The sequence below is a fragment of the Pseudophryne corroboree genome (genome assembly GCF_028390025.1).
Source record: "Pseudophryne corroboree isolate aPseCor3 chromosome 3 unlocalized genomic scaffold, aPseCor3.hap2 SUPER_3_unloc_1, whole genome shotgun sequence".
Taxonomy (NCBI): Eukaryota; Metazoa; Chordata; class Amphibia; order Anura; family Myobatrachidae; genus Pseudophryne; species Pseudophryne corroboree.
Window position 1 is genome coordinate 5400826 of NW_026967493.1, and position 27029 is coordinate 5427854.

General features: G+C 44.2%; 1 protein-coding gene across 3 annotated transcripts; it reads left to right on the forward strand.

The window, feature by feature from the left end:
- Positions 1 to 501: 501 nt before the first annotated feature.
- LOC134983151 (zinc finger protein 33B-like) lies at positions 502 to 26191 on the forward strand. 3 transcript variants are annotated; one of them, XM_063948890.1, is made up of 6 exons: positions 502 to 586; positions 1717 to 1857; positions 2047 to 2238; positions 3769 to 3895; positions 17258 to 18979; positions 24575 to 26191. In XM_063948890.1, the coding sequence occupies exons 2-6, from the start codon at positions 1780 to 1782 to the stop codon at positions 26122 to 26124; spliced, it is 3669 nt and encodes a 1222-aa protein (XP_063804960.1). In that variant the 5' UTR covers positions 502 to 586; positions 1717 to 1779; the 3' UTR covers positions 26125 to 26191. The 3 variants fall into 3 exon arrangements, with proteins under 3 accessions (XP_063804960.1, XP_063804961.1, XP_063804962.1); XM_063948891.1 differs by having other exon boundaries at positions 529 to 612; XM_063948892.1 differs by lacking the exon at positions 502 to 586 and adding an exon at positions 1424 to 1465.
- Positions 26192 to 27029: the final 838 nt, after the last annotated feature.

A 27029-nucleotide genomic window follows, 5' to 3' on the forward strand; every position in this document is an offset into this window, starting at 1 on the left:
TACTGTCCAATTTATAATATAATGATAACAACAACAACAATAATAATAATAATAATAATAATAATAATGATGATAATAATTATAAAACTGATGGTCAGGGAGGGGAGCTGCCAATCAGAAACAGCTCACTTTAATGATGGAAGAACAGTAGCTGCAGTTCTCTATTTGGCCACCAGATGGCGGAGTAACACAGCGTGATGTGGGGAGGTTGCAGTACCGAGACAGAGCACAGAGGGCGTCAGCTACAGAACCCTATACGTTATTCCCATAAGCCTAAGGTTACAATAACTCAGGAGAGGTCACACGGGTCAGTATTACTTCCCATACACTGGCTGCCGCCTATCGCAATGCATTCTGGATGTTGCACTCCGCCTGATGCTATAAGTCAATAGAACTTTCTGGAGAAGTGAACTACATATCCCACAATGCACTTACTTTCTGTAACTCAGGAGTTGGGTGGAACGCAAATACGGGAAGTAATGTGGAACGCACAGACCGGAAGTAAACTCAGGAGGAGGAGGTATTACCATCTTCAAAGCTAATCGTTGAGGAAATACAGAGGAGACTTTGCTGTGTCTGGCGGGAGGTAATGGCGTTTACCTTATTATACAGGTGGAGTGGATTTTGGTGTCATGTTAGCATTATACAGGTCGAGCAGACTAGTCATCTTTTATTAATATATATATATATATATATATATATATATATGGGTCTATCTACTAAGCCATAGAGAGAGATAAAGTGCCAGCCAATTAGCTTCTAACTGCCATGTTACAGGCAGATTGAAAAATGACAGCTAGGAGCTGATTGGCTGGTACTTTATCTCTCCACTATATCGCCGAGCCTTAATATATCTCCCCACACCGATTCCAGTGTGCTACTATTATAATACAGGTGGAGTGGGCTCTATTGTCCGTCTATTATAATACAGCATACAGAATCTGGTGTGCTACTGTTATTGTACAGGTGGAGCGGGCTTTATTGTCCGTCTATTATAATACAGCATACAGAATCTGGTGTGCTACTGTTGTAATACAGGTTGAGCGGGCTCTGTTGTCAGTCTATTATAATACAGCATACAGAATATGTTGTGTTACTGTTATAATACAGGTGGAGCAGGCTGTATTGTCCAGCTATTATAATACAGCGTACAGACTGTAGAGTGCTACTGTTATAATACAGGTGGAGCGTGCTGTATTGTCCAGCTATTATAATACAGCGTACAGACTGTAGAGTGCTACTGTTATAATACAGGTGGAGCGGGCTGTATTGTCCAGCTATTATAATATAGATTTAGGAGACTCTGATGTCCCATTACCATAATACTTGTTATAATACAGTAAGAGCAGACTCCATTTGTTTTTTTTATTATGAATTAGACTCTGGTCTCCTATTATTATACAGGTGGAGCAGAGTTTATTATGCAGCGGCAACCCATGTAAATCTTATATGTGCTTCACATGAGGTATACCCCCAGTTCAGATGTTCTGCACTTCACTCATTAAATTATTTATTTATTTTTTGTGTTACCTGTATAATCATTTATGAATCCATTGTTCTAATAGTGAATAGCGTATATACAATACACAATTGTTAAACTTTTATACAGGTGTTCTGCCTGCCTGTCTCTGTCAAGAGTAGATGGGAAGTCTAAGTCTTTATTTTCTGTTTTTATTACTACTGTATGTCCAGATATAACGTATTCTAATTTTGTAGGTTTTGATTTGAAACTTGGCTATTGCTTACTGATCTGTACAGAGTATCAGGCAGTCTCTAAGGATGAAGAAGGACGTACGTCACATAACTGAGAGGATTTTACATCTCACCCTGGAGATCATCTACCTGCTGACTGGGGAGGTGAGGGAGTCTGGGAGTGTCACAGTGAAGTCACTCTTATATTTATTACAGACATAGGGACCTGACAGGGGAGGTGAGGGAGTCTGGGAGTGTCACAGTGAAGTCACTCTTCTCTTTATTACAGACATAGGAACCTGACAGGGGAGGTGAAGATTTTTAATTTAAATAGTTATCCTTCTCAATACACAGGATTACACAGTAGTGAAGAAGACATCTGATAAAAGTATACCATGCAATAGCCATCCACGTGTATCAGGATCACTGAGCAGGACCCAGAGCCCCATCCCGATGCCTCCACCTCACTCACTGATACATGAGAGCCACAATGACCAGAAGATCCTGGAACTCACCAAGAAGATCATTCAGCTGCTGACTGGAGAGGTAACTGCTGGGAATGGGGCATTATACAGTAACACCAGGGGATGTGTCTGGGTGATGACTGGAGAGGTGACTGCTGGGAATGGGACATTATACAGTAACACCAGGGGATGTGACTGGAGAGGTGACTGCTGGGAATGGGACATTATACAGTAACATCAGGGGATGTGACCGGAGAGGTGACTCCTGGGAATGGGACATTATACAGTAACATCAGGGGATGTGACCGGAGAGGTGACTGCTGTGAATGGGACATTATACAGTAACATCAGGGGATGTGACTGGAGAGGTGACTACTGGGAATGGGACATTATACAGTAACAACAGGGGATGTGACTGGAGAGGTGACTGCTGGGAATAGGACATTATACAGTAACACCAGGGGATGTGACTGCTGGTTATGGGACATTATACAGTAACACCAGGGGATGTGACTTGAGAGGTGACTCCTGGGAATGGGACATTATACAGTAACATCAGGGGATGTGACTGGAGAGGTGACTGCTGGGAATGGGACATTATACAGTAACAACAGGGGATGTGACTGGAGAGGTGACTGCTGGGAATGGGACATTATACAGTAACATCAGGGGGTGTGACTGGAGAGGTGACTGCTGGGAATGGGACATTATACAGTAACAACAGGTGATGTGACTGGAGAGGTGACTCCTGGGAATGGGACATTATACAGTAACATCAGGGGATGTGACCGGAGAGGTGACTGCTGGGAATGGGACATTATACAGTAACATCAGGGGATGTGACCGGAGAGGTGACTGCTGGGAATGGGACATTATACAGTAACATCAGGGGATGTGACCGGAGAGGTGACTGCTGGGAATGGGACATTATACAGTAACATCAGGGGATGTGACTGGAGAGGTGACTACTGGGAATGGGACATTATACAGTAACAACAGGGGATGTGACTGGAGAGGTGACTGCTGGGAATAGGACATTATACAGTAACACCAGGGGATGTGACTGCTGGTTATGGGACATTATACAGTAACACCAGGGGATGTGACTGGAGAGGTGACTGCTGGGAATGGGACATTATACAGTGACACCGGGGGATGTGACCGGAGAGGTGACTGCTGGTTATGGGACGTTATACAGTAACACCGGGGTATGTGACTAGAGAGGTGACTGCTGGGAATGGGACATTATACAGTAACACCAGGGGATGTGTCTGGGTGATGACTGGAGAGGTGACTGCTGGGAATGGGACATTATACAGTAACACCGGGGGATGTGACTGGAGAGGTGACTGCTGGGAATGGGACATTATACAGTAACACCAGGGGATGTGACAGGAGAGGTGACTGCTGGGAATGGGACATTATACAGTAACACCAGGGGATGTGTCTGGGTGATGACTGGAGAGGTGATTGCTGGGAATGGGGCATTATACAGTAACACCAGGGGATGTGTCTGGGTGATGACTGGAGAGGTGACTGCTGGGAATGGGACATTATACAGTAACACCAGGAGATGTGTCTGGGTGATGACTGTATCATTGTGTGTTGTCAGGTTCCTATAAGGTGTGAGGATGTCACTGTCTATTTCTCCATGGAGGAGTGGGAGTATATAGAGGAACACAGGGGTCTGTACAAGGACGTGATGATGGAGAATCACCGGCCCCTCCTCACATCACTGGGTAAGAGGAGACTTAATTGTTTAGTGTGTACAGTGTGAGAGTGGTGTTTCTTAGAGTCCCATTCAGCAACAGAGATTTCAGTTCAGAAACCTAACGCACCTTACACACTTTACACACTCTCCATACTTATTCACTTCAGTCTGACTAAGCTAATGCATATTCATTATTATTCATACTGTAGTACATCATTCCAGTTCCTAGAAATCAATAAATAACAGCCTCTAACGGAGCCAACTTCAATTGATGAACACCAGCCTGTTTGTGATTGGTTCTTTGATTTACATTATCTGGAAATGGTTCAGTCGTCATCTTTAGCTCATCACAGTATTCAATTATTTATTCGTAGTTACCAACTTGTAGTTGTTCCCAGCCCTGAGATCCTATTGACAATAACAATTCAATAATTTGGGGAGATAGGAGAAGGGACCAGGAGGTCGCTGTAGTTTCCCCTTTCAGATGGCGGCCATTCCAGTGGCCGATGTGGTGGGCTGCTACAGCTAACTGTCTCTACTTTAGCTTGGCACTGTCACAGTATTCCGGAGCCTGTGGTTCACTTACTGGGTTTGGCAGCACTGGTCCCCCTGGGCAATGCTGGGTCTCCTCTGTGGTTGGCGGTAGCCGGGTTTCTGGTTTCTTCATCCTGTCCTGCTGCAGTTCGCTTCTGCGTGTGAACAGGCGGCCGTGGCTCCCATAGGGACGCTCTATAAATATCCTGCCACAGGCAGAGCTATTATTTGGGTGGCTTTTTTGATTGGTTTTGCAAGCCGATGCTTAGTTAATCTGCCGTTTGTATACTTGTCCATGTAAAATAATCAATAGTTGGCCCAATGTTCTAAAGTTTGTCATTTGGTTGTTGTTTTTTGTCAGTTTTGACTTTGGTAAATAAATGGATTTATCGGGCACATTCATTGGTATATGAGAGAAAAACAAGTCCAGATTTGTGTAGTGGATATTAGCAGTCAACATTACTTCTGTTTCTGCGTCATGATAGGCCAAATCACTGGCCACCAATCTGGGGGGATGCTTCAGACTACACTTAGACAACCAATCAGGAGTTGTTTTGACAGGGCCAATAGGCAAAGACGTTCTGGTTTTGTGCAGGTTACACGGCTGTGGACACAGGAGACAATGGACCAAAATCTAAAAATTGGATTGAAACACAATTTCTATTTCATCCACTAAGGGACACTGGAGAACTCAGACAGACGGGGTGTGAAGAATGCAGACTTTACACCCCAGCTGTCTGAGATTGCCAGTGTCCCCAAGTGGACTCAGAGAAATGGATTTATCGGTAAGTACCAAAATCCTCTTTCTCTTACGTCCTAGAGGATGTTGGGGTCCATATTAGTACCATGGGGTATAGTTGGGTCCACCAGGAGCTATTGGCACTTTAAGAGTTTAACAGTGTGGGCTGGCTCCTCCTTCTATGCCCCTCCTACAAAACTCAGTTTATGATATGTGCCCGGAGGAGCCGGTCACAGCTTGGGGAGCTCTACAAAGCTTCTTTAGAAAAAGTTTTTATTAGAGTTTAAGAAATAAAACAATGAGACTGCGCTTATACTTTGAAAAATGTATAAATGTTGACAAAGCCTAATATATATCCTATATTAAACACTCTAAAAGGTTAAGAGACACAGTACGCAATTGGCGCACAAAGTACCGCAAGGGTACGCCCTTAGCGTAGCAGACGCTGTGCACAGGGTGTGAACACAGGCGTCGCAGACACTTACAGAATTAAACTTTAATAACTATACCTTAAGGAATGTACGAATACTGTAAACCTTTGTGCAGTGATAATGTGTAGATGTAATGCAGTGTAACCTTGTTAGCTTAAAAGCTGTATGAGCGGCTGTGATGCTCAGAGAACCCTTAGCAATGTAATAAACACTCAAATACCGGTCTAAGGTTCTAACACCTTTAAGGGAGAGAATGAACGTTCAATTGCAAAATAATACACAGTACAATATATACACTACCAAACTAACATAAAATACCTAACAGGATTACTACACGTTAAAATATAATAGTGGCACAATTACATTTAAGGGGAAGGAGAGAGAGAGTGGCTTACAACAAATTAGGAGGTAAAATGGTTGCAGAGAACTTACGCATGTGGGAATGATCGCTGCGCCGTTAGTCAATGCTAAGAACCTTTGTGGAGAGAAAAGTGAGCTCACCCAGGCTGGCTGTCCCTATATACACAACAAACAGCAACAACACAATGGTCCCTACAATACCGCATGGGACAGAAGCTAGACTCCATTTTGGGAAAAACTCCCATGATTCCAAAGTCTGTAACATATGGTTCAAAAGGGAATGCCAGCAGCCATTTTAGATTTGCAAGTCCAAACACATGGCATTCTTTGCTACACCATAATCACATAGCAGAAGACATAAGACTCCACTATATTCCAAAATATCTAAGCTTCAATATAATGCATATGTGCTGATTTTACAATTCCAAATCATCTAAATCACCTTTCACAATTTCAAGCCAACACAGTATCTCAATAACCAGAGCATATGGTATGCTGACTATGCTATCCTTCCAGAATCAGCACCACATATCTCATGCTGTCCATATGAGCCATCACAAGACCAGATTACCAGGTACCCACAAGTATCAGCCTGCTATTGCTACAAGCACATGACTACCGTAACAAAAGGAAGTATGTTTTGACTTCTAACCTTCAGCAAGATGCATCATGTAAAACTACTATAATCTGTTATAAATCACCATCCATAAATGTATACCAGAGATGCTATGCTACAGATTGTCTGCTGTTCCAATTCATTACAGATTTCATAGAGTATCATCACAAACACCCAACAATCACATAACTGCACAAGCATCATTAATTTTAAGCCATTTGTATCTCCAAACTAACTATTCTATGCCAATCATTTCACAACTACTTTACCACAAACACATATTTAACTATTCTATGCCATTAAGCCATGTGTATACAATACTTAGCCTTAGTAAGGAGATCAGTCCTGGTGATGAGCAAGCCATGCTTCTGGATGCTAGGTTGGTTCTGGGTGAGTGAGCCCTGTGATTTCCAGTGGATATATCATACCTGCGTTTCAGCTGTGGGGGTGTGTGATCCACAGGAAGTGTGTGTCTTTCACAGCATGTGGGCTAGCTGTATCAGTGAGCTGAGCTGGCCATGTGATCTTGGTTATGCAAAACGTTGGGTGATGACTAACACTTGTTACTATTTCAAATTCCTGTCTTGTGGGAAGCTATTGTTTGGCGATTACAAAACAACCCCTGTCTCTGGGTTTTGTTCTGTATTCTCACTGTCCACTTTCAGTTGAGACAATGACATCTCAGCAACCATTCTTCTGGAGAGAATCCTAAACCCATTCGTAAACACAGGTGTCAGCCTCTTCATTGAATCTCAACGCTTAGTGTAATTAAAGGCTATTGTACTCCGTCTGCGGGAAAGAAACTGACTGGTCTTAGGTGTACTTTATTCGGAATACAATTAATCTTCAATTACTATTCCTGTGCTTAACTATGCATAAGAACATGTGAAGCCCTCCCAACATGCAAAGGGGAATCTCTAAGGTCAAAGAGCCATTTTTGGACTTACCATACTTTGCTGACATTATTAAGGGGAATATTAACTTATAAAATACATTATTTTGATGAAATATGTAGCGATCGTGTCGCATGCTAGACGCGCACAAACTCTACCGTAAACGCACTTACCGTGCGCCTGAGCGTGCATGCGACTGCGAATATGCGCACACACGGGAGGGCCTGTGCACGTGCAGCGGGCACACGCATGAGGTGCATATATGGCAATGTGCAGCGTGATATTTTTCTGACTTTGACAATGTTTAAAACACAAACAACACAACATTAATACACATACATCGGCCGTTTATAAATATTGCACATGGATAAAAATATCCTAAAAATAGTAATAACTATGAGCCTTTATCAAAACAGCCAAAGTTTGAGCACAAAATTACTTTTGTTAATTCCTGTGTCTCCAAACACAGTTTATCTTGTTAGACCACAGCCTTAATACACCATAAACCGGGAGTTATGCCGGTTTAATTTCCGTAATAATGAAGAATTAATGAAGTTTTAGTACAGCATGCAGTTATTTCCACACAGTTATTGTTTAGAAATTAGTTAGTAGCTCATGCACACATGCAATGCAGCATAGAATCATTAGTGGTATACCATGCAATATACTTGCTTTAAATACCTCTGAGGAAGCCGCTGATAAGGGTCCACAGGCGGAGAAACGCGTTTGAAAGGACAGGACACTACTGCCTAATACTGCAGCATTCATCTGCAGGTGATATATCTATTTTGAGCCGGCCGGCCGTTTCATTGCCATACCCCAGTGCTAAGGGGAGAACAAACAGGAGTGCATTTCCAGTTTGGGACTCCGGAGTAAAGCTGCCTGCCCTCATTATCCTCGCAGCCATGGGGAGAGGTATTTAAAGCAAGTATATTGCATGGTATACCACTAATGATTCTATGCTGCATTGCATGTGTGCATGAGCTACTAACCAATTTCTAAACAATAACTGTGTGGAAATAACTGCATGCTGTACTAAAACTTCATTAATTCATCATTATTACGGAAATAAAACTGGAATAACTCCCAGTTTATGGTGTATTAAGACTGTGGTCTGACAACATACATTGTGTTTGGAGACACAGGAATTAACAAAAGTTATTTTGTGCCCAAACTTTGGCTGTTTTGATAAAGGCTCATAGTTATTACTATTTTTAGGATATTTTTATCTATGTGCAATATTTATAACCGGCGGGTGTATGTGTATTAATGTTGTGTTTGTGTTTTAAACATTGATAAATGTTTCAAAGAAAAAAGCGCAGTCTCATTGTTTTATTTGTAGTTTTTGAGGTTTTGGGATCAATTCCTCGAGACTAGCCGCTGTTACTCTGACTAATCACAGCGCCAGGTGTATATTTGTAATTTAGCTTGTTTTTTTAGAGTTTGTTTTTTTACAGGGAGGCTGCTGGCAACAGCCTTCCTGCATCGTGGGACTAAGGGGGAAAGTAGTGACCGCCCTGCGGGGTCTGATCCACTATCTCCACTGACCGGACACTGAGCTCCTGAGGGGATAGATCGTTAGCCGCCCCAGGTGACTGCTCACCCCAGCAGCATGCCGCCACCCCCTTACGGAGCCAGAAGATCGGTGGCGAGTGAGTCATCGGCCCCCTACCAAGCGGGGAGCCGATGTGAAGATGGCGGCAACAGGGTATGGAGCGCAGTACTAACTGTGCTCCGGGGCTCAGCGGTACATAGTGCAGCGCTGTGAGGGCCACCCTGAGCCAGCGCCTACACCCTACACCGACCTAAAAGCCTGCCTGGGTCCCTGGATCTCAACCAGCACGAATCCTTAGGCCAGTATAATCTCCTGAAGAGCGCCATTATGGGGGTGGAGCTTCTCAGAGCGGACCCAGCAGTGTTCAGCGCCATTTTCCTGCCTGCAGACACACCGTCAGTGATCAGCAGTCCCTCCAGCACAAATCCAGCTATCTGTACGGTACCAGGGGGTTGTAGAAGGGGGAGGAGGCTGTGTATAGACTGTGTATTCTATTAAGGTACACAGTCAGCGCTGGTTGGAGTCTCCCTATACCTTGTAAGCACTGTGTCTGGGTTGGCTCCAATCTCTGTGTCTCTCTGCCATTCTTGGAGGGGAAACTCTGTCTGCCCCCTCCTGTGTGTATGTGGGGTGTGTGGGGATTGCAAACAGCCATGTCTAGAGACTCTGTGTCATATGTTGCAGAGCATATATCTTCTCAGGAAGATCCCATCCCATGTAATCAGGATTGCACTGTTGTAGCGCAGATCCCGGCTAGGGAACCGGAGTGGTTAGCCTCTCTTAAGGAGGTTATTTCTCAGATTTCTGAGAGGGTTGCACAGACCGAGAATGCAACTCAGGTGTTACAGTCCTCTATGGCAGTATGGTCCAGTTCTGTTCACTCGGAGCCCCTCAGCGCCGCACACTCAAAAACGTGCTCTTGCCCTAATTACGCAGAATGACACGGATACAGATTCTGATACAGCAGACTGTGATGGGGATGTGATGAAGGGGGCGGCATCTCTTGCTAAGGGGGTGCAGTTGATGATTGAGGCCATGAGAGATGTGTTAAATATTGCTGACACAACTCATGAGCAGGTTGAGAAGGCTTACTTCACTGACCGTAAGAAAGCCTCGCTAACATTCCCTGCATCTAAAGAATTAAATGCTATATTTGAAAAATCTTGGGAAAACCCGGAGAAAAAATTCCAGATCCCTAAAAGGGTTCTGGTTGCTTTTCCTTTCTCTGAGAAAGATAGGAAAAAGTGGGAGACCCTGCCTATAGTTGACGCGTCTGTTTCCAGGCTGTCAAGGTGGTCTTACCTGTCCCGGGATCTACCACGTTGAAAGAACCGGCAGATCGCAAGGTTGACACTACGCTCAAGTCCATTTACACGGCTTCAGGGGCCATATTGCGGCCTACTATTGCCTGTGCATGGATTTCTCAAGCTATAGCAAAGTGGTCAAGCACACTTCAGGAAGACTTGACTACGATGGATAAAGGTGAAGTTGATTTGTTTTTACGTAACAAGGCTGCGGGGATCTCCATGTCCGTCTCGGCTCGCAGGGGTCTCTGGATGCGCCAATGGTCTGCAGATGCGGAATCCAGGAGAAGTGTGGAGAACCTACCCTACACAGGTCAGGCTCTTTTTGGGGAGGCACTGGATGCGTGGAGTTCCATGCCTACCGCAGGTTAGTCTCCTTTTCTTCCCTCAGCTGCACCAGCTACGAAGAAACCTTTTTCTCTCAACATGTCACAGTCCTTTCGGGCCGCTCGGACTATAAAGAACAGGCCCTGTAGCGCCTTCTTTAGATGAGGTTGCGCTAAACCCAAAAAACCTGCACCCACAGGTTCCCAGGACCAGAAGTCTGCTCCTGGCTCCTCAAAGTCCTCAGCATGACGGTGGACCGCACAGCCTGGAGGTCGGTCAGGTGGGAGCGAGACTCCGGCATTTCAGCCACGTCTGGGTGTCGTCCGGCCTGGATCCCTGGGGGCAGGATATTGTGGTCCCGGATGTACAGTCTGGAGTTTCAAACTCTCCCACCTCACCGATTCTTCAAATCAGGCTTGCCAGCTTTGCTGGCGTACAGAGCTATCCTACTGGAAGCTATCTGAAAATTGGAAATGTCAGAAGTCATTGTTCCAGTTCAAATTATCTTAGGGAGTTCAAATTCAAAATGGAATCTCTGAGGGCGGTGATCTCAGGTCTGGCGGAGGGGGAGTTCCTGGTGTCCCTGGACATCAAGGATGCGTACCTCCACATTCCCTCTTGGTCGCCGCATCAAGCTTATCTCCAATTTGCGTTGTTGGCCGATCACTATCAGTTTCAGGAGCTGCCATTCGGTCTCTCCACAGCACCAAAGATCTTCACCAAGGTGATGGCAGAGATGTTGGTTCTCCTCCGCAAGCAGGTGCTGAACATAATTCCATATCTGGATGACCTACTGATCAAGGCATCATCCAGGGAGAAGCAGTTATGGTCCATTGCTCTCACGACGCACCTGCGCAGGGAGCACGGTTGGATCCTGAACCTTCCAAAGTCTCATCTGGAGCCGACAAGGGGGCTGTCTTTCCTGGGGCTGATCCTCGACACGGAGGTGCAGAGTGTGTTTCTCCCGGTGGAGAAAGCGTTGGTGATGCAGTCAATGGTCCGGAATGTCTTTAAGCCTGCCCGGGTATCTGTTCATCAGTGCATTCGCCTTCTGGGGAAGATGGGTTACCTCCTACGAGGCTCTGCAATATGGAAGGTTTCATGCTTGGCCCTTTCAGCTGGATCTCCTGGACCAGTGGTTGGGATCTCACCTACACATGCACCAGAGGGATACGTCTGTCGCCAAAAGCAAGGATTTCGCTCCTCTGGTGGCTGCAACTGCCTCACCTTCTGGAGGGCCGCAGATTCGGGGTTCAGGACTGGATCCTTCTAACCACGGATGCAATTCTCAGAGGTTGGGGAGCAGTCACTCAATGGGAAACCTTCCAAGGAAGGTGATTTAAGTCAGGAATCCCTTCTCCCGATAAACAGTCTGAAGCTAAGAGCCGTCTACAACGGTATTCATCAACCAGCACACCTTCTGCAGGATCAGGCTGTCCAGGTGCAGTCTGACAAAGTGACCTTAGTGGCCTACATATAACAGTCAAGGCGGAACGAAGAGCAGAGCTGCAATGTCAGAGGTGTCAAGAATCCTCCTCTGGGCAGAAAGGCACGCTGTGGCGATGTCAGCAATCTTCATTCCGGGAGTGTACAACTGGGGAGCATCTCTGCATATTCCTTCTGGAGAAAATGGTGGCTTCTTACGAAGCAATTCTGTACGGATGGTTTCATGCGAGGCCCTTCCAGCTGGATCTGTTGGACATTGGCCCGGATTGCATCTTCACATGCACGAGAGGATTCGTCTGTCCCCAAAAGCCAGGATCTCCCTCCTGTGGTGGCTACTGACTTCTCACCTCGTCGAGGGCCGGAGGTTCAGTATTCAGAATTGGATTCTGCTAACCACAGACGCAAGCCTCAGAGGTTGGGGCGCAGTCACCCAGGGGGTCCAGTTTCAGGGAAGCTGGTCAAGTCAGGAAATCATCCCTCCAATAAACATCCTGGAACTCAGAGCTATCTACAACGCCCTTCTGCGGGCCTCATCTTTTCTTCAGAATCAGGCCGGACAATGTGACGACAGTGACGTACATAAACCGACAGGGCGGAATGAAAAGCAGAGCCGCAATGTCGGAGGTGTCAAGAATTCTCCTCTGGGCGGAAAAGCACAGTGGCGTTGTCGGCGTTCTTCATCCCAGGAGTATACAACTGGGAAGCAGACTTCCTCAGCAGACACGACCTGCACCCGGGGTAATAAGGCCTTCACCTGGAGGTGTTACAGTGGTTGACACGTCGGTGGGGATATCCACAAATCAACATGAGGGCCTCTCAACTCGACGAGAAGCTCAAGCGGTATTGTTCCAGGTTGAGAGACCCACATGCAGTGGCGGTAGATGCTTTGACAACTCCGTTGGTCTACAAGCTGGTGTACGTGTTTCCTCCACTTCCTCTGATTCCAAGAATTCTAGAAAGAATAAAATGGGAGAAGGTTTAAGCAATCCTCATTGCTCAGGACTGGCCACGAAGGGCCTGGTATGCGGATTTTCTCGAGATGCTCTTCGAAGTTCCGTGGCCTCTACCTGTTCGCGAGGATCTTCTGCAACAGGGTCCATTCATTTTATCAAGACTTACCGCTGCTACGTTTAACGGCATGGAAGTTGAACGGCTGAGCCATGAGAGGGATTCCTGACAAGGTCACCCCGACTATGATCCAAGCCAGAAAGGGGGTAACGTCTAAACATTACCACCATATCTGGAGGAAATATGTCTCTTGGTGTTGAGCAGACATTATTCTGCGGTGGAATTTCATCTGGGACGTTTCCTGCTTTTTCTGCAGTCGGGATTGGATGCGGGCCTACGTCTAGGCTCCATAAACGTCCAGATTTCAGCCTTGTCTATTTTCTTTCAGAAACAATTGGTTTCTCTCCCTGAGGTCCAGACGTTCTTGAAAGGTCACAAAACAAGACAATTCCTGGCGCTGTGATTACATAGATATGTAAGCTGCTCTCTCAGGGGCAATTGGTTCTTTACCCCTATAATGGAAACTAAAAGAAAAAACAGACGAGAGAGCGCTAATCACATCTAATGTGGATTTTTATTTTTCCAAAATCAATGATTCTAAACTTAATGCCGGCCGGCAATACATAAAAACATACTAAAAAAATCACAATATAACCCTAAAAACCAATTGATCAATAATTATACTATGACTGATTAATTGCACGTGCACATATAGGTATACCTGCCCCACTTTGTTTGGATCACTTTTCTTATTTGTTAAGTATCCAGGGCTTATAATATGTCTCAAGTAAAACAGATACTATGTAAATAACTTGTGTCCAACAATGTATCTCTTATACTCCGATATACTGCTCATAAACTTCCCAAGCCCAAGCAAAAGATATCAGCTGGTCGGCTGAATTACATCCCCGCAGGAGGGGAACGCTGGTTCAAGCATCTGCCCATGGACTCCAGATAAGGTCGAGAGTACGAGCACCGGCCGGGAGGGCAAAGTAATTTTACCGTGGCCAAAGCGGATGGTTTGTTCCACTCCATAAAAGGCTACCTGTGAGAAATTAGCCAGGAGGATGATCACATGCATTGTGATTGAACAGAGGCGCTTGTACGGTATACCAGAATTTTTATCTACAGATTACTGCAGTGCAGTGACTATCAATTATAATCAGCTTTGCATGAATTGCTCTAATACCACTAACCAGCTGAGAGCAAGTATGTACTTAACCCAGTGGTTTCCAAACTTTTTTGAATCATGGCGCCCTAGAATATCAGAATTTTTTTCACGGCACCCCTAGGCCAAAAATGTCTTATTGAGAAATTTAGAAAGAAATATTACATTAAGTAGATGGTGTTTATATGTCATCCTTAGGGTCAGTTGTGTGATGAGGGACAAGATTTGCTTCTGTTTGGCCACATATTTTATGACTGACAGCCACCAGCACTGGTTTTGCCTATTATATTGACCATGAATAATTTGAATTGGTCCTGGACCACCAACCCAGGGCACCCCTGCAAGTGTCCCGAGGCACCCCAGGGCGCCACGGCACACAGTTTGGGAACCTCTGACTCAATCTATTACTACAGGTTGAGTATCCCTTATCCAAAATGCTTGGGACCAGAGGTATTTTGGATATGGGATTTTTCCATATTTTGGAATAATTGCATACCATAATGAGATATCATGGTGATGGGACCTAAATCTAAGCACAGAATACATTTATGTTACATATACACCTTATACACACAGCCTGAATGTCATTTTAGCCAATATTTTTTATAACTTTGTGCATTAACCAAAGTGTGTGTACATTCACACAATTCATTTATGTTTCATATACACCTTATACACACAGCCTGAAGGTCATTTAATACAATATTTTTAATAATTTGTGTATTAAACAAAGTTTGTGTACATTGAGCCATCAAAAACAAAGGTTTCACTATCTCACTCTCGCTCAAAAAAGTCCGTATTTCGGAATATTCCGTATTTTGGAATATTTGGATATGGGATACTCAACCTGCACTAATATATGCTCCATCAATCAGACTAACGGACTTATGGACAGAAGTACTATTTAAAGTTAATATTTATTTATACGGCCCAGTATGAGCTTGGGAAGTTTATGAGCAGTATATCTGAGTATAAGAGATACATTGTTGGACACAAGTTATTTACATAGTATGTGTTTTACTTGAGACATATTATAAGCCCTGGATACTTAACAAATAAGGAAAGTGATCCAAACAAAGTGGGATAGGTATACCTATATGTGCACGTGCAATTAATCAGTCAGAATATAATTATTGATCAATTGGTTTTTAGAGTTATATTGTGATTTTTTTAGTATGTTTTTATGTATTGCCGGCCGGCATTAAGTTTAGAATCATTGATATTGGAAAAATAAAAATCCACATTAGATGTGATTAGCGCTCTCTCGTCTGTTTTTTCTTTTAGTTCTTGAAAGGTGTTCTGCGCATCCAACCTCCCTTTGTGTCTCCCACGGCACCTTGTGATCTCAATTTGGTGGTGCAGTTCCTCCAATCGGACTGGTTTGAACCGTTACAGGAGGTAGACATAAAGTACCTTACGTGGAAGACTGTCACACTGTTGGCCTCGTCTTCAACAAGACGTGTATCGGAGTTGGGTGCGTTGTCTTACAAGAGCTCCTACCTAATTTTTCATGAGGACAGAGCTGAACTCCGTACTCGTCAGGAATTTCTTCCTAAGGTGGTGTCCGCGTTTCACATTAACCAACCTATTGTGGTTTCGGTTGTTACTGACGGGTTCACTACGATATGCCGGCGGTCGGGCTCCCGGCGACAAGCATACCGGCACCGGGACCCCGACCGCCGGCTTTCCGACAGTGTGGCGAGCGCAAATGAGCCCCTTGCGGGCTCGCTGCGCTCGCCACGCTACGGGCACGGTGGCGCGCTATGCGCCACACTGTTTTATTCTCCCTCCAGGGGGGTCGTGGACCCCCACGAGGGAAAATAAGTGTCGGTATGCCGGCTGTCGGGATCCCGGCGCCGGTATACTGTGCGCTGGGATCCCGTCAGTCGGCATACTGAAGACCACCCGTTACTGACACCTCTGCTACTTCAAAGTCGTTGGATGTTGTAAGGGCTTTGAAAGTGTATGTGAAGAGAACAGCTTGTCACAGAAAATCGGACTCTCTGTTCGTTCTTTATGATCCCAATAAGATTGGGTGTCCTGCTTCGAAGCAGTCTATTGCACGCTGGATCAGACTTACTATCCAACATGCTTATTCCACGGCAGGTTTGCCGTTTCCGAAATCTGTTCAAGCCCACTCTACTAGGTCGGTGAGTTCCTCTTGGGTGGCTGCCCGGGGTTTCTCAGCTTTACAGCTCTGCTGAGCAGCTACTTGGTCTGAGTCGAACACGTTTGCTAAGTTTTACAAGTTCGATATCATGGCATCTGAGGACCTTCAGTTTGGTCAGTCAGTTCTGCAGGAACCTCAGCACTCTCCCACCCGGTTTTGGAGCTTTGGTACTTCCCCTTGGTACTAAATGGATTCCCAGTATTCCCTAGGACGTAAGAGAAAATATGATTTTAATACCTACCGGTAAATCCTTTTCTCCTATTCCATAGGGGATAGTTTCCTAGACTGAGTCTGGTAGGAAGGGCATAGAGGTAGGAGCCAGCACACCTAATCAAACTTCTATAGTGCCCATGGCTCCTAGTGGACCCGTTTATACCCCATGGTACTAAATGGATTCCCAGTATCCCGTATGGACTACGAGAAAAGGATTTACCGGTAGGTAATTAAAATCCTATTTTCATGTGGCGAAAGGTGGATCCAGTCACAGTAGCATTGAAGTAAAACAATAACATTTAATAAACACACTATGTAATTTGCACTGTTGCGGGCTGACTTTTATTTAAAAGTGCTAGAGGAGAGGACATCTCAAAGGGCAAAGGGTAGTTTCTAAATATTGGCACGTTTGTTGGGGGTGAGATGAGAGAATAGAGCCAGAGGTGACCAAAGGAAGATGATGGCTGAGATCTGGCTGTAGTCCTTGTCTTAGCCCGTAGACCACAGGGGTACCAAAGACTACAACCTAACCTGTGCAGGAATGTCATCACACACTCCTCTTCTGCTCTGTATTATCCCAGTATGTCCAATAGATAATCTAACCACAATGTTTTTCTCTTCACCAGATTTCACTGAGGTTCCAAAATCATCTGGAGGACCCCACACCTCTATTACTTCACCGGATTGTACGAATGAGGATCACAGTATGGATTTATATCTCCAAACAGATAAATACTCAACAATAGATGAACAGAACACAACCAAGAGACTGAAGAAGGCTACAGAAGGAGGGAATCTCACCAACATTGACATTTGTAGACCCACAGATCATACACCGTATACATCTGGTCATGCTAAGGAGGAATCGGCTCCATGTGACGGCGGAGAACTAGCACACACTGACATGTATATACTCTCAGATCATACAATTAATACATCTACTCATATTAACGAGGAATCAGCCTCATGTGACGGAGGAGACCTCACACACACTGATAATTATACACCCACATATCATACACAGAACACACCTACTCTTATTAAGGAGGGATCAGTCTCATGTGACGCAGGAGACCTCGCACGCATTGACGTGTATACCCCCACAGGTCATACACAGTATACATCTCAGCTTAAGGAGGGTGCAGTCTCATGTGATGGAGACCTCGCACACACTGACCATTATGAACCCGCATATCATTCACCGTATAAATCTACTCATGTTAAGGAGGAGCTAGTTTCATGTGATGGAGAAGACCTCACACACACTGACAATTATACACCCACATATCATACACAATATATATGTACTGACTGTGGAGAATGTTTTACAGATAATACCCTGCTTGCTCTACATCAGAAAATGTATATAGGGAATTGCTTCATGCATACTGCACAGCTTAACACACACTTGAAAATTCACATGGTAGAAAACCCATATTCCTCTAATGACCATGGAAAGGTTCCTGCGAGTAACCCAGAGTGCATCACTCGTCAGGAATTTCACACGGATGCAAAACCTTCTCCTTCATCTGACGGTAGTAAATATTTTAAACGCAAATCGCCAGTAATTAAGCACCAAGGAACTCCCACTGCAGAGAAGCCTTTTTTTTGCTCTGATTGTGGGAAATGTTTTCCAGGTAAGGGACTTCTTGCCATGCATCAGAGAACTCATACAGGAAAGAGGCCATTTTGTTGCTTTGACTGTGGGTTATCTTTCAATCGCCAAGGACTACTTTCTATGCATCAGAGAATTCACACAGGGGAGAGACCATTTTCTTGCTCGGAGTGTGGGAAATCATTTAACCGTAAATCAAATCTCACTGTACATTCCAAGACTCACACAGGAGAGAAGCCGTTTTCTTGCTCTGAGTGTGGGAAATGGTTTACCAGCGAGTCGAGGCTTGTTTCACATCAGAGGGGCCACGTTGGCGCGAGTGCTTTTTCTTGCCCTGACTGCGGCAAGTGCTTTAGACACAAATTCTCTCTTGCTAAACACCAGGCAACTCATAGGGCCACAAAAGAATTTCCTTGCACGGTCTGTGGTAAAAGTTTCAGCCACAAAGGACTGCTTGAAATCCATGAAAGAATTCACACAGGAGAAAGACCCTTTTCTTGTTCCGAATGTGGGCAGTGTTTTATCCAGAAATCCCATCTCATTATACATCACAGAACTCATACAGGAGAGAGACCCTATTTGTGCTCCGCAAGTGGGAAAAGCTTAGCCAGTGCCTCAGACCTCCCTATTCGCCAGAGAACTCACACAGGAGAGAAACCCTATCCATGCTCTGAGTGCGGGAAACGTTTTACGCGCAAGGCTCTCCTTGTCATGCATCAGAGATGTCACAAAGGTGAGAAACCATATTCCTCTTCTGAATGCGGAAAGTCTTTTAATTGTATAGCACGCCTCACTGTACATCAGAGAACTCACACAGGGGAGAAGCCATATTGTTACTCCCAGTGCGAAAAACGTTTGGTCAGTGGCGCAGCTCTTGTCGCACGTCAGAAAAGTCCCCTAGGCGTGAGGCCTTGACTGTGGCAGATATTTTGCACAAACACCGTCCCTTGCTAAACACCAAACAACTCACGCTGGAGAGCGGCCATTTTATTGCTCTGAGTGTGGGAAATGTTTTAACCGTAAATCAAATCTCATTTTACATCAGAGAATTCATACGGCAGGAAAATAATACTAGCGCTCTGAGAAATGCGCCGTTCCTGTTACAGATCACAATATTTTGTTATTCTTGCTTAAAGTGTAGGAAGAATTATAAGTCAGATCCTCCAATAGATTATTGTTGCTCATATTTCTATATATCCAACATAGGGCCTTATTCAGGTTTGTTAGCAAACCAAAAAAGTTAGCAATTGAGCAAAACCATGTGCACTGCAGGTGGGGCAGATGTAACATGTGCAGAGAGAGTTAGATTTGGGTGGGGTGTGTTCAAACTGAAATATATATGCAGTGTAGAAATGAAGCAGCCAGTATTTACCCTGCACAGAAACAATATAACCCACCCAAATATAGCCCTCTCTGCACATGTTACATCTGCCCCACCTGCAGTGCAGCATGGTTTTTCCCAATTGCTAACTATTTTGGTTTACTGTAGTGCATTCCGTTGTGTCCACCTTTGAGCTGGTTTGTGGTAAAAAACAAACAAACAAACAACTTTTTTATTTTTTTTTTATTTAAAAAAAAATAATTCAATGAATTGTGGTTTCTCGATTTTTATTATGCACAGCGGAGAAAACGCGTCCGCAATTCATCTCCATACTTTAGTTTCTCAGCTGCCCCGTTCCCCTGATTCTGTAGCACAGAGTGTTACTAGATGCAGGATTTTGAGCTGTTATTGTTGCTGTACGGTACTTTTTCTGGTCTTTTTACTGTACCAGTTCAGCACAGTCGTTATTGTTTTAGTAAAGGCAAAAGCTGTAAAATACTGCCCATGTCATATGCCTGATTTGATATGTATTGTTGTTATTTTACTCTAGAGCTTTATTTTCCTAAGGAAAGTCCTCCACATGTGGACAGTTAATGCTGGAACAAACCGCTTAACAGAAGAACCCACTGGTCCGTAGCAGACTGCCCTGTCTGCATCTGGGATGCTTTGTTAGGTCAACAGTCATTTGGTCGACCACTATTGGTCGACATGCAGTAGGTCGACAGGGTTGCTAGGTCGACATCATGTAGTGTTCCTTCTAGGATTGAAATAGGGCAGGGCGCCAGACTCCAGGGGCCGCGCACGCGGCCATGTAAAATAGGGGGCGTGGCCATGCAAATGTCATTTTAGTGGGCGGTGCGGCCCACAGACGTTGCTGTAGGGGTCGTCTGTGGCCGGTGACGTCACTGTTGGGGGCGTACAGGCTTCCCCCAGCTCTCTCCCATAGCGTGAACGCTGGGAGGGCAGGAAGCGGGCGGCTGTTCTAGCAGGGCGCCGCAGCAGGGGCGGGGCGGGTTTTGCCTTTAAAAAATCGGGCAGGGCGCGGCGCCCTGCTAAAACAGCCTAGCGTGAACACTAGACATGGTCTATAGGTCGAAATGAAAAAAGGTCGACATGAGTTCACGATTTTTTTCATTTTTTCATTTCTTTTTTTCCCCTACTTTACGATCCACGTGGACTACAATTGGGAACGGTAACCTGTACCGAGGGCAACGGTAACGGAGAGAGGCACCTTGCCCAATGCGAGGGGACACGGTGCACTAATTGGGGTTCCCGGTCACCCTGCTAAGAAAATGACAACAAAAAACAACAACAAAAAAACAACTCATGTTGACCTTTTTTCATGATCGACCTATCACATGTCGACCTAGCAACCCTGTCGACCAATAGTGGTCAACCTAATGACTGTCGACCTAAATGTGTTTGACCCAACGACCCATACCCCTTTATCTTTCTTTTACATTTCTGTTTTTTCCATTGTCCTTTGAAAAAGAAAAAAGTAAAAAAAAAAAAAAAAGGGTTTCCTTGTACTCTGGTTTGTTTGAGAACGATGTTGAAGAGCTGTGTTTTGTGAGAGGATTCTGCGCCTGTTGTTGCGCAGGGTAGAGGCGAGGGTGTTGGCTTATAATTGGGTGTAGGCAGCGGCCATGACTAAATCATATGGTGGAAGGGAAAGATGAAACAATAAGTATTGTTCTAACACAATGGATGATAAGATTGAATCATATTGGCGGAAATGTAATAGGGTGTGAGAATCAGAATGTTAGAGATTTTGGTAAAATCCTCCTCTTTTTTTTTTTTAAAGTGGCAATCATTTACAAGACAGAACCAGGTTAATTATGGCATGTAAATGATTGCCACTTTAAAAAAAAAAACTGGATAATTTTACCAAAATCTCTCGCTTTCTGATTCTCGCACCCGATTAGGTTTCCCCCATTGTCTTTATCAGCCTCTGGCATGGATGACTGTACCTCAGATATATAGTTTTTATCACTGATCTTTACTTACAGAGAAAATAGTTATGACTTGAAACAATAGATGGTAGAACTCATCATTACTTGGATAATTCTTATTTGCTGCTTGTAGTTTTAACTCACACTGCCTGCAATAGGTACTGACTAGAACCTTCCTTGTTTGTTTCTATTTCCTGATGTGTTTTGACCCATTCTAGTTGTTTGCTGACTGCCCTGACTTTTTTCTGGATTATAAACCTGGCTCTGCTTTCAGTCTCCCCTAATCTCTACTGGACTCTGAACCTTTTCTTGTTTGCCACTTGCCCTGACCTTGTACCCTGACCCAGACTATTCATGCTGACCTTGCCTTTAGGACTGAGTTTTTATCTGCATTCTTGCTAAATGTGCATAACCGTCAGTGCATGCTCCGCATTATATGTTACAGCAATAAATGGGTCAATCCAGTTAGGTGTGAGTTGCCGTTTTCTCTGCAAATTTGCATTGCAAATTCAACTCGCACTGCACAAGTTGGAGTAACGCACCTCACTGAGGATGAGAGGTGACAGGGGAAATCTTAATTTTCACAAATCAGCCATTTGACGCCTCAAAAGCATCCAGGGGGTCCAGGAAGGTCACCCCACTTTTTCATGCACTTCTCCCTCATCGCATATGTAGTGTTCCTTCTAGGCTGTTTCAACCTTTTTCAGTGCACCCTGCAGGATCATAAATCGCCCCCTTGTATACAGAATGCAACAGTCAGAGTACATGTTACAATGTTGTTGTCTACTCCTTGCCTGCTTCTGAAATTGGAAACAATTTCTATACTTAATGAACTGGATAGCAGACGAGGCACTGTAAATGGCATCACTGCAGTGGCTGCTGGCATAACACAGCACTCTGATATAGAGGGAAAGAACATGGTAAGCAGTGAGCATGGACTGCTTACACTATGTCCTTAGTAGAACAGACTTTTATTTTGTACCTATACTGTATATGTTAACCCTCTGCTTAACTTTTCTGTTTTATAACACATAGGGATCATAACTTCTTCAGCAGTGGAGGAGACATTTATTATTATCTACTTATGTATATACTGTACCCATTTTTTAAAGAATACTGGACAAATATAGTATTTTTGTCAGTACAGATGTTGGGTGTTACATGGGTGTCCTATATGTATGTAGGGGTAAATGATACATTAAGGGGAAAATATATGTCTAAAAACTATAAACATATGCACTATGTTTTGTGTGCCAAGCGTCACCTTCAAAATGAAAATGTGCCCTCCTTATTGATCAGCACCCTGCCCTAAAAAAATCCTAGAATGAACACTACATATGTCTGACAATTCACTCCCCCGCTAGTACCGTGACTAGGCATTTTTAGTTGGATTCTAGAATTCTCAGAGACTCTTACCTAATAGATTGATCCTATAGTCTACAGCAGTGGTTCTCAAACTCGGTCCTCAGGACCCCACACAGTGCATGTTTTGCAGGTAACCCAGCAAGTGTACAGGTGTATTAATTACTCACTGACACATTTTAAAAGGTCCACAGGTGGAGCTCATTATTTCACTTGTGATTTTGTGAGGAGACCTGCAAAACATGCACTGTGTGGGGTCCTGAGGACCGAGTTTGAGAACCTGTGGTCTACAGTATTCCCTGGCTTTGACTGTCCTGAGAATAAGCTTCTACTGCGGCGTGCACCAGACCTGTACGCGTACAGCTCTAACAGTCAAGGGTTTGCTATAGGGATGGCCAATCGGTGGTCCTGTGTCAGTACTTTTTTGGATCGATATGAGATCAGAATTTCTGTACTTTTTTTTTAATGCACAAAAAAAATGAAAAGGTCACGCAAACACATTGGAGGAAGAGATGAAAGGGGACAGTTACGAAGATTGCTGCCTGCATCATGATTTTAGCATCGATCCTATTGATATATATTGTACATAAATAGCAGTGATTCGGCACTTCTATGCATATGTTCAATTTGGCATTCTGGTGCCCTCCTAATTACCCCCTCAGATGTAGGGGTATAAAATAGCAGATCCATGGGCGGCAGTCTGGGCGATTTTTCTGAAAGAATGACCTTCTTAGTCCATCCCTAGTTTGCTAAAGGCTAAGACCTCCATTTGTTTGGAGGCACCGCTGAGACACATTTGTGCATACATATGTGCCCATGTAGATTTTTGTGATTCTGCCATAAACCTACCTGCTCCTGAATGGACAATACAGGGGGCATTATTTCCACATTTTTATATGGAAATATGTTTTATCATTGATCTGATCTTAATATTCCTTGTACACTACAGTGTTGTGTTTCATTTGTCAGTAAATAATAAATAAGGGTCACTTGTGGTCCACAAGACTTATTTCCTTTGAGAATTTTATTTTTTTAAATTACGTTTTTGGGTTTGATTAGTTTTGTGTTACAAGAGTTGTTGTTGACAGAGTGGGAACATGTAGACCAGATATAAATGATGTGGGTAACTGAATATAATATATGTGAGTTATTGAGCTTTTTATGTAATGGTGAGAACAGAGTCAGGAGGTGACCTGAGGAGGAGGATGAGTGAGACTTGGAAGTTCTTGTCTTGCCACAGACTTCATCTCCTCCCTATTCCTACAGCATTGTCAGCCAATGAAACCAAAGACTACATTCTACCCTGTAGGGATGGAATTGGTGGGTTATCCATCGATGGTCACATTGATGGATAACCTCAGTGGTGTAAAACCATCTGTAAAGGAACCATCAATGGTTTCACCCACCGATGATCACCCCTGCATTAGTGTTAAATAGGCTGCGGGCGAAGCTCCATGGGTGTCAGGAAGTAGAGATAAGCTCTGTGTTACGACACTTGAAGAAAAAAAAAATATTGGTAGCTCTGTACCATCGATGGTAGAAATCCATCTGGTTTTCCCTCATTGATTGTAAAGGTATTCACCATTGGTCATAGACCATGAGCAGGAATGTCAATCTCTGAAGCATTTTCTGTTCTATATTATCACAGTATGTACAGTATATTATCTAACCACAATGTTCTTCTTTGCACCAGATTTCACTGTGGATACAAAATTATCTGGAGGTTCCCACACCACTATTACTTCACTGGATTATATGAATGAGGATCACAGTATGGGTTTATATCTCCAAACAGATAAATACTCAACATTAGATGAACAAAACACAGCCAGTAGGCTGGAGAAGGTTAAAGATGGAAGGAATCCCACCAGTGCCAACATTTATAGACCCACAGATTATACACTGTACACGTCTGGTCATGATAATGAGGAATTGGCTTCATGTGATGGAGGAAACCTTGTACACACTGACATTTATACACCCACAGATCATGCACCGTATTTACCTGGTCATATTAAGGAGAAATCAGTCTCTTGTGATGAAGGCGACCTCACACACACTGACAATTACACACCCACATATCATACACAGTATACATCTCATACCAAGGAGGAATCAGTGTCATGTGACGGCGGAAACCTCACACACACTGCTAATTATACACCCACAGATCATACACAGTATGTATCTACTCACAGTAAGGAGAGATCAGTGTCATGTGATGGAGAAGACCTCACACACACTGATAAATATACACCCACAGATCATACACGGTATACAGCTACTCCTAGTAAGGAGGGACCAGCCTCATGTGATGGAGGAGACCTCACACACACTGATAAATATACTCCCACATATCATACACAGTATACAGCTACTCCTAGTAAGGAGGGACAAGTCTCATGTGATGGAGGAGACCTCACACACACTGATAATTATACTCCCACATATCATACACAGTATACAGCTACTCCTAGTAAGGAGGGACCAGTCTCATGTGACGGGGTAAACCTCACACACACTGATAATTATACACCCACATATCATACACAGTATAGAGCTACTCATATTAAGGAGGAACCAGTCTCATGTGATGGAGGAGACCTCATAGACACTGATATTTATACACCCATAGATTATTCACAATATACATGTACTGATTGCGGAGAATGTTTTACGGATAATGCCCTGCTTGTTCTTCATAAGAAAATCCATAAAAGAAAGAAAATATATTGTTGTCCTCTGTGTGGGAATTGTTTTATACATGTTGAAGAGCTTAACATACACTTGAAAATTCACATGATGGAGAGCCCAAATTCTTCTAATGAACATGGAAAGGTTCCCGCTAGTAACCCGGACTGTGTCACACGTCAGGCATTTCACACGGACGCAAAACCTTCTCGTTCCTCTGACGGTGGTAAATATTTTACCCGGAAATTGCCAGTAATTAAGCACCAAGGAATTCCCACTGGAGAGAAGCCATTTTCTTGCTCTGACTGTGGGAAATGCTTCAGCCGTATAGGACTCCTTAATATGCATAAGAAAACTCATACAGGCGTGAGGCCGTTTCCTTGCTCGGAGTGTGGGAAGACTTTCAGCCGTAAAGGACTTCTTGACATGCATCAGAGAATTCACACGGGGGAAAAGCCATTTTCTTGCTCGGAGTGTGGGAAATGTTGCAACCGGAAATCAAACCTCCTGAAACATCAGAAAATTCATGCAGCAAAAAAATTCAAACTCTGAATGTTTTACCAGTGAGAGAGGTTTAAGCGTATCGGATAATCTCAATAAATGCGAAAAAGATCCTTAATCTTGTTTTTTTTCTTATAATGTCCCAATTATGTCTGAACAATAACAATTACTTCTGTACGTCTTCTTTCAGAGGTTTGGTGAATGCTCCTCAAGTGCTGACGTTAGCGGATTGGCAAACGTTGATGAAACGGGTGCTGAGGGAAGAGCAGAATTATGTGAAGAGAGTAGTCAGCTTAGTCAAGGACACATTATTAGCCACTGTGCCGCTACAACATTCGGCACGAGCAATAGACCAGTCCATTCTGCAAAAATTAAACTCTCCACACATACTCAATAAAAAACAAAAGGCACTTTTTTTGTGAAGGAATCACGAATATATTCCACCAATGGGGAATCCGGTCATATCCCAGCGGTCAAAATACTGACGCCAGAATCCCGACATTGCTCAGAATGCTGGACCAGAATCCCAAATGAGTATGTGCCAGCCTGTAGGAGACGTAAACCACAGGGGCCAAGGGAGGTTAGGTGTAGGCAGTGTCGGACTTAGGCATGAAGGGCCCACCGGGAGAATATAGTGATAGAGGCCCATACGTAGGGGTGTGGCCAGCTTCCACATAGGCTTGAAATACACAATAGTCTAGTGCAGTGTAATGCAACATATCTACCATGTATAATACAAGTGCACAGTCTGGAATCTGATCCCTAGAGGAAGGAGTGGGCCCTCAGGCAGTGGGGCCTACCGGTGGTTTCCTTGGTACCCCTGTGGGCCAGTCCGACCCTGGGTGTAGGCTGCGGAGGAAGGGTTAGGGTTAGACTGCAGCCAGGGGGGTTAGGGTTAGGCACCCCTGTGGAGCGTTAAGATTGGGCTGCGGGAAAGGGGGGGGGGCAGGTTGGTT

Bases quoted from the DNA above. Each gene is read 5' to 3' on its own strand.
- LOC134983151 (XM_063948890.1), top strand. From the start codon at position 1,780: ATGAAGAAGGACGTACGTCACATAACTGAGAGGATTTTACATCTCACC. The intron at 1,858-2,046 runs GTGAGGGAGTCT...CTCAATACACAG, and splicing joins TCTACCTGCTGACTGGGGAG to GATTACACAGTAGTGAAGAA. The intron at 3,896-17,257 runs GTAAGAGGAGAC...TCTCTTCACCAG, and splicing joins GCCCCTCCTCACATCACTGG to ATTTCACTGAGGTTCCAAAA.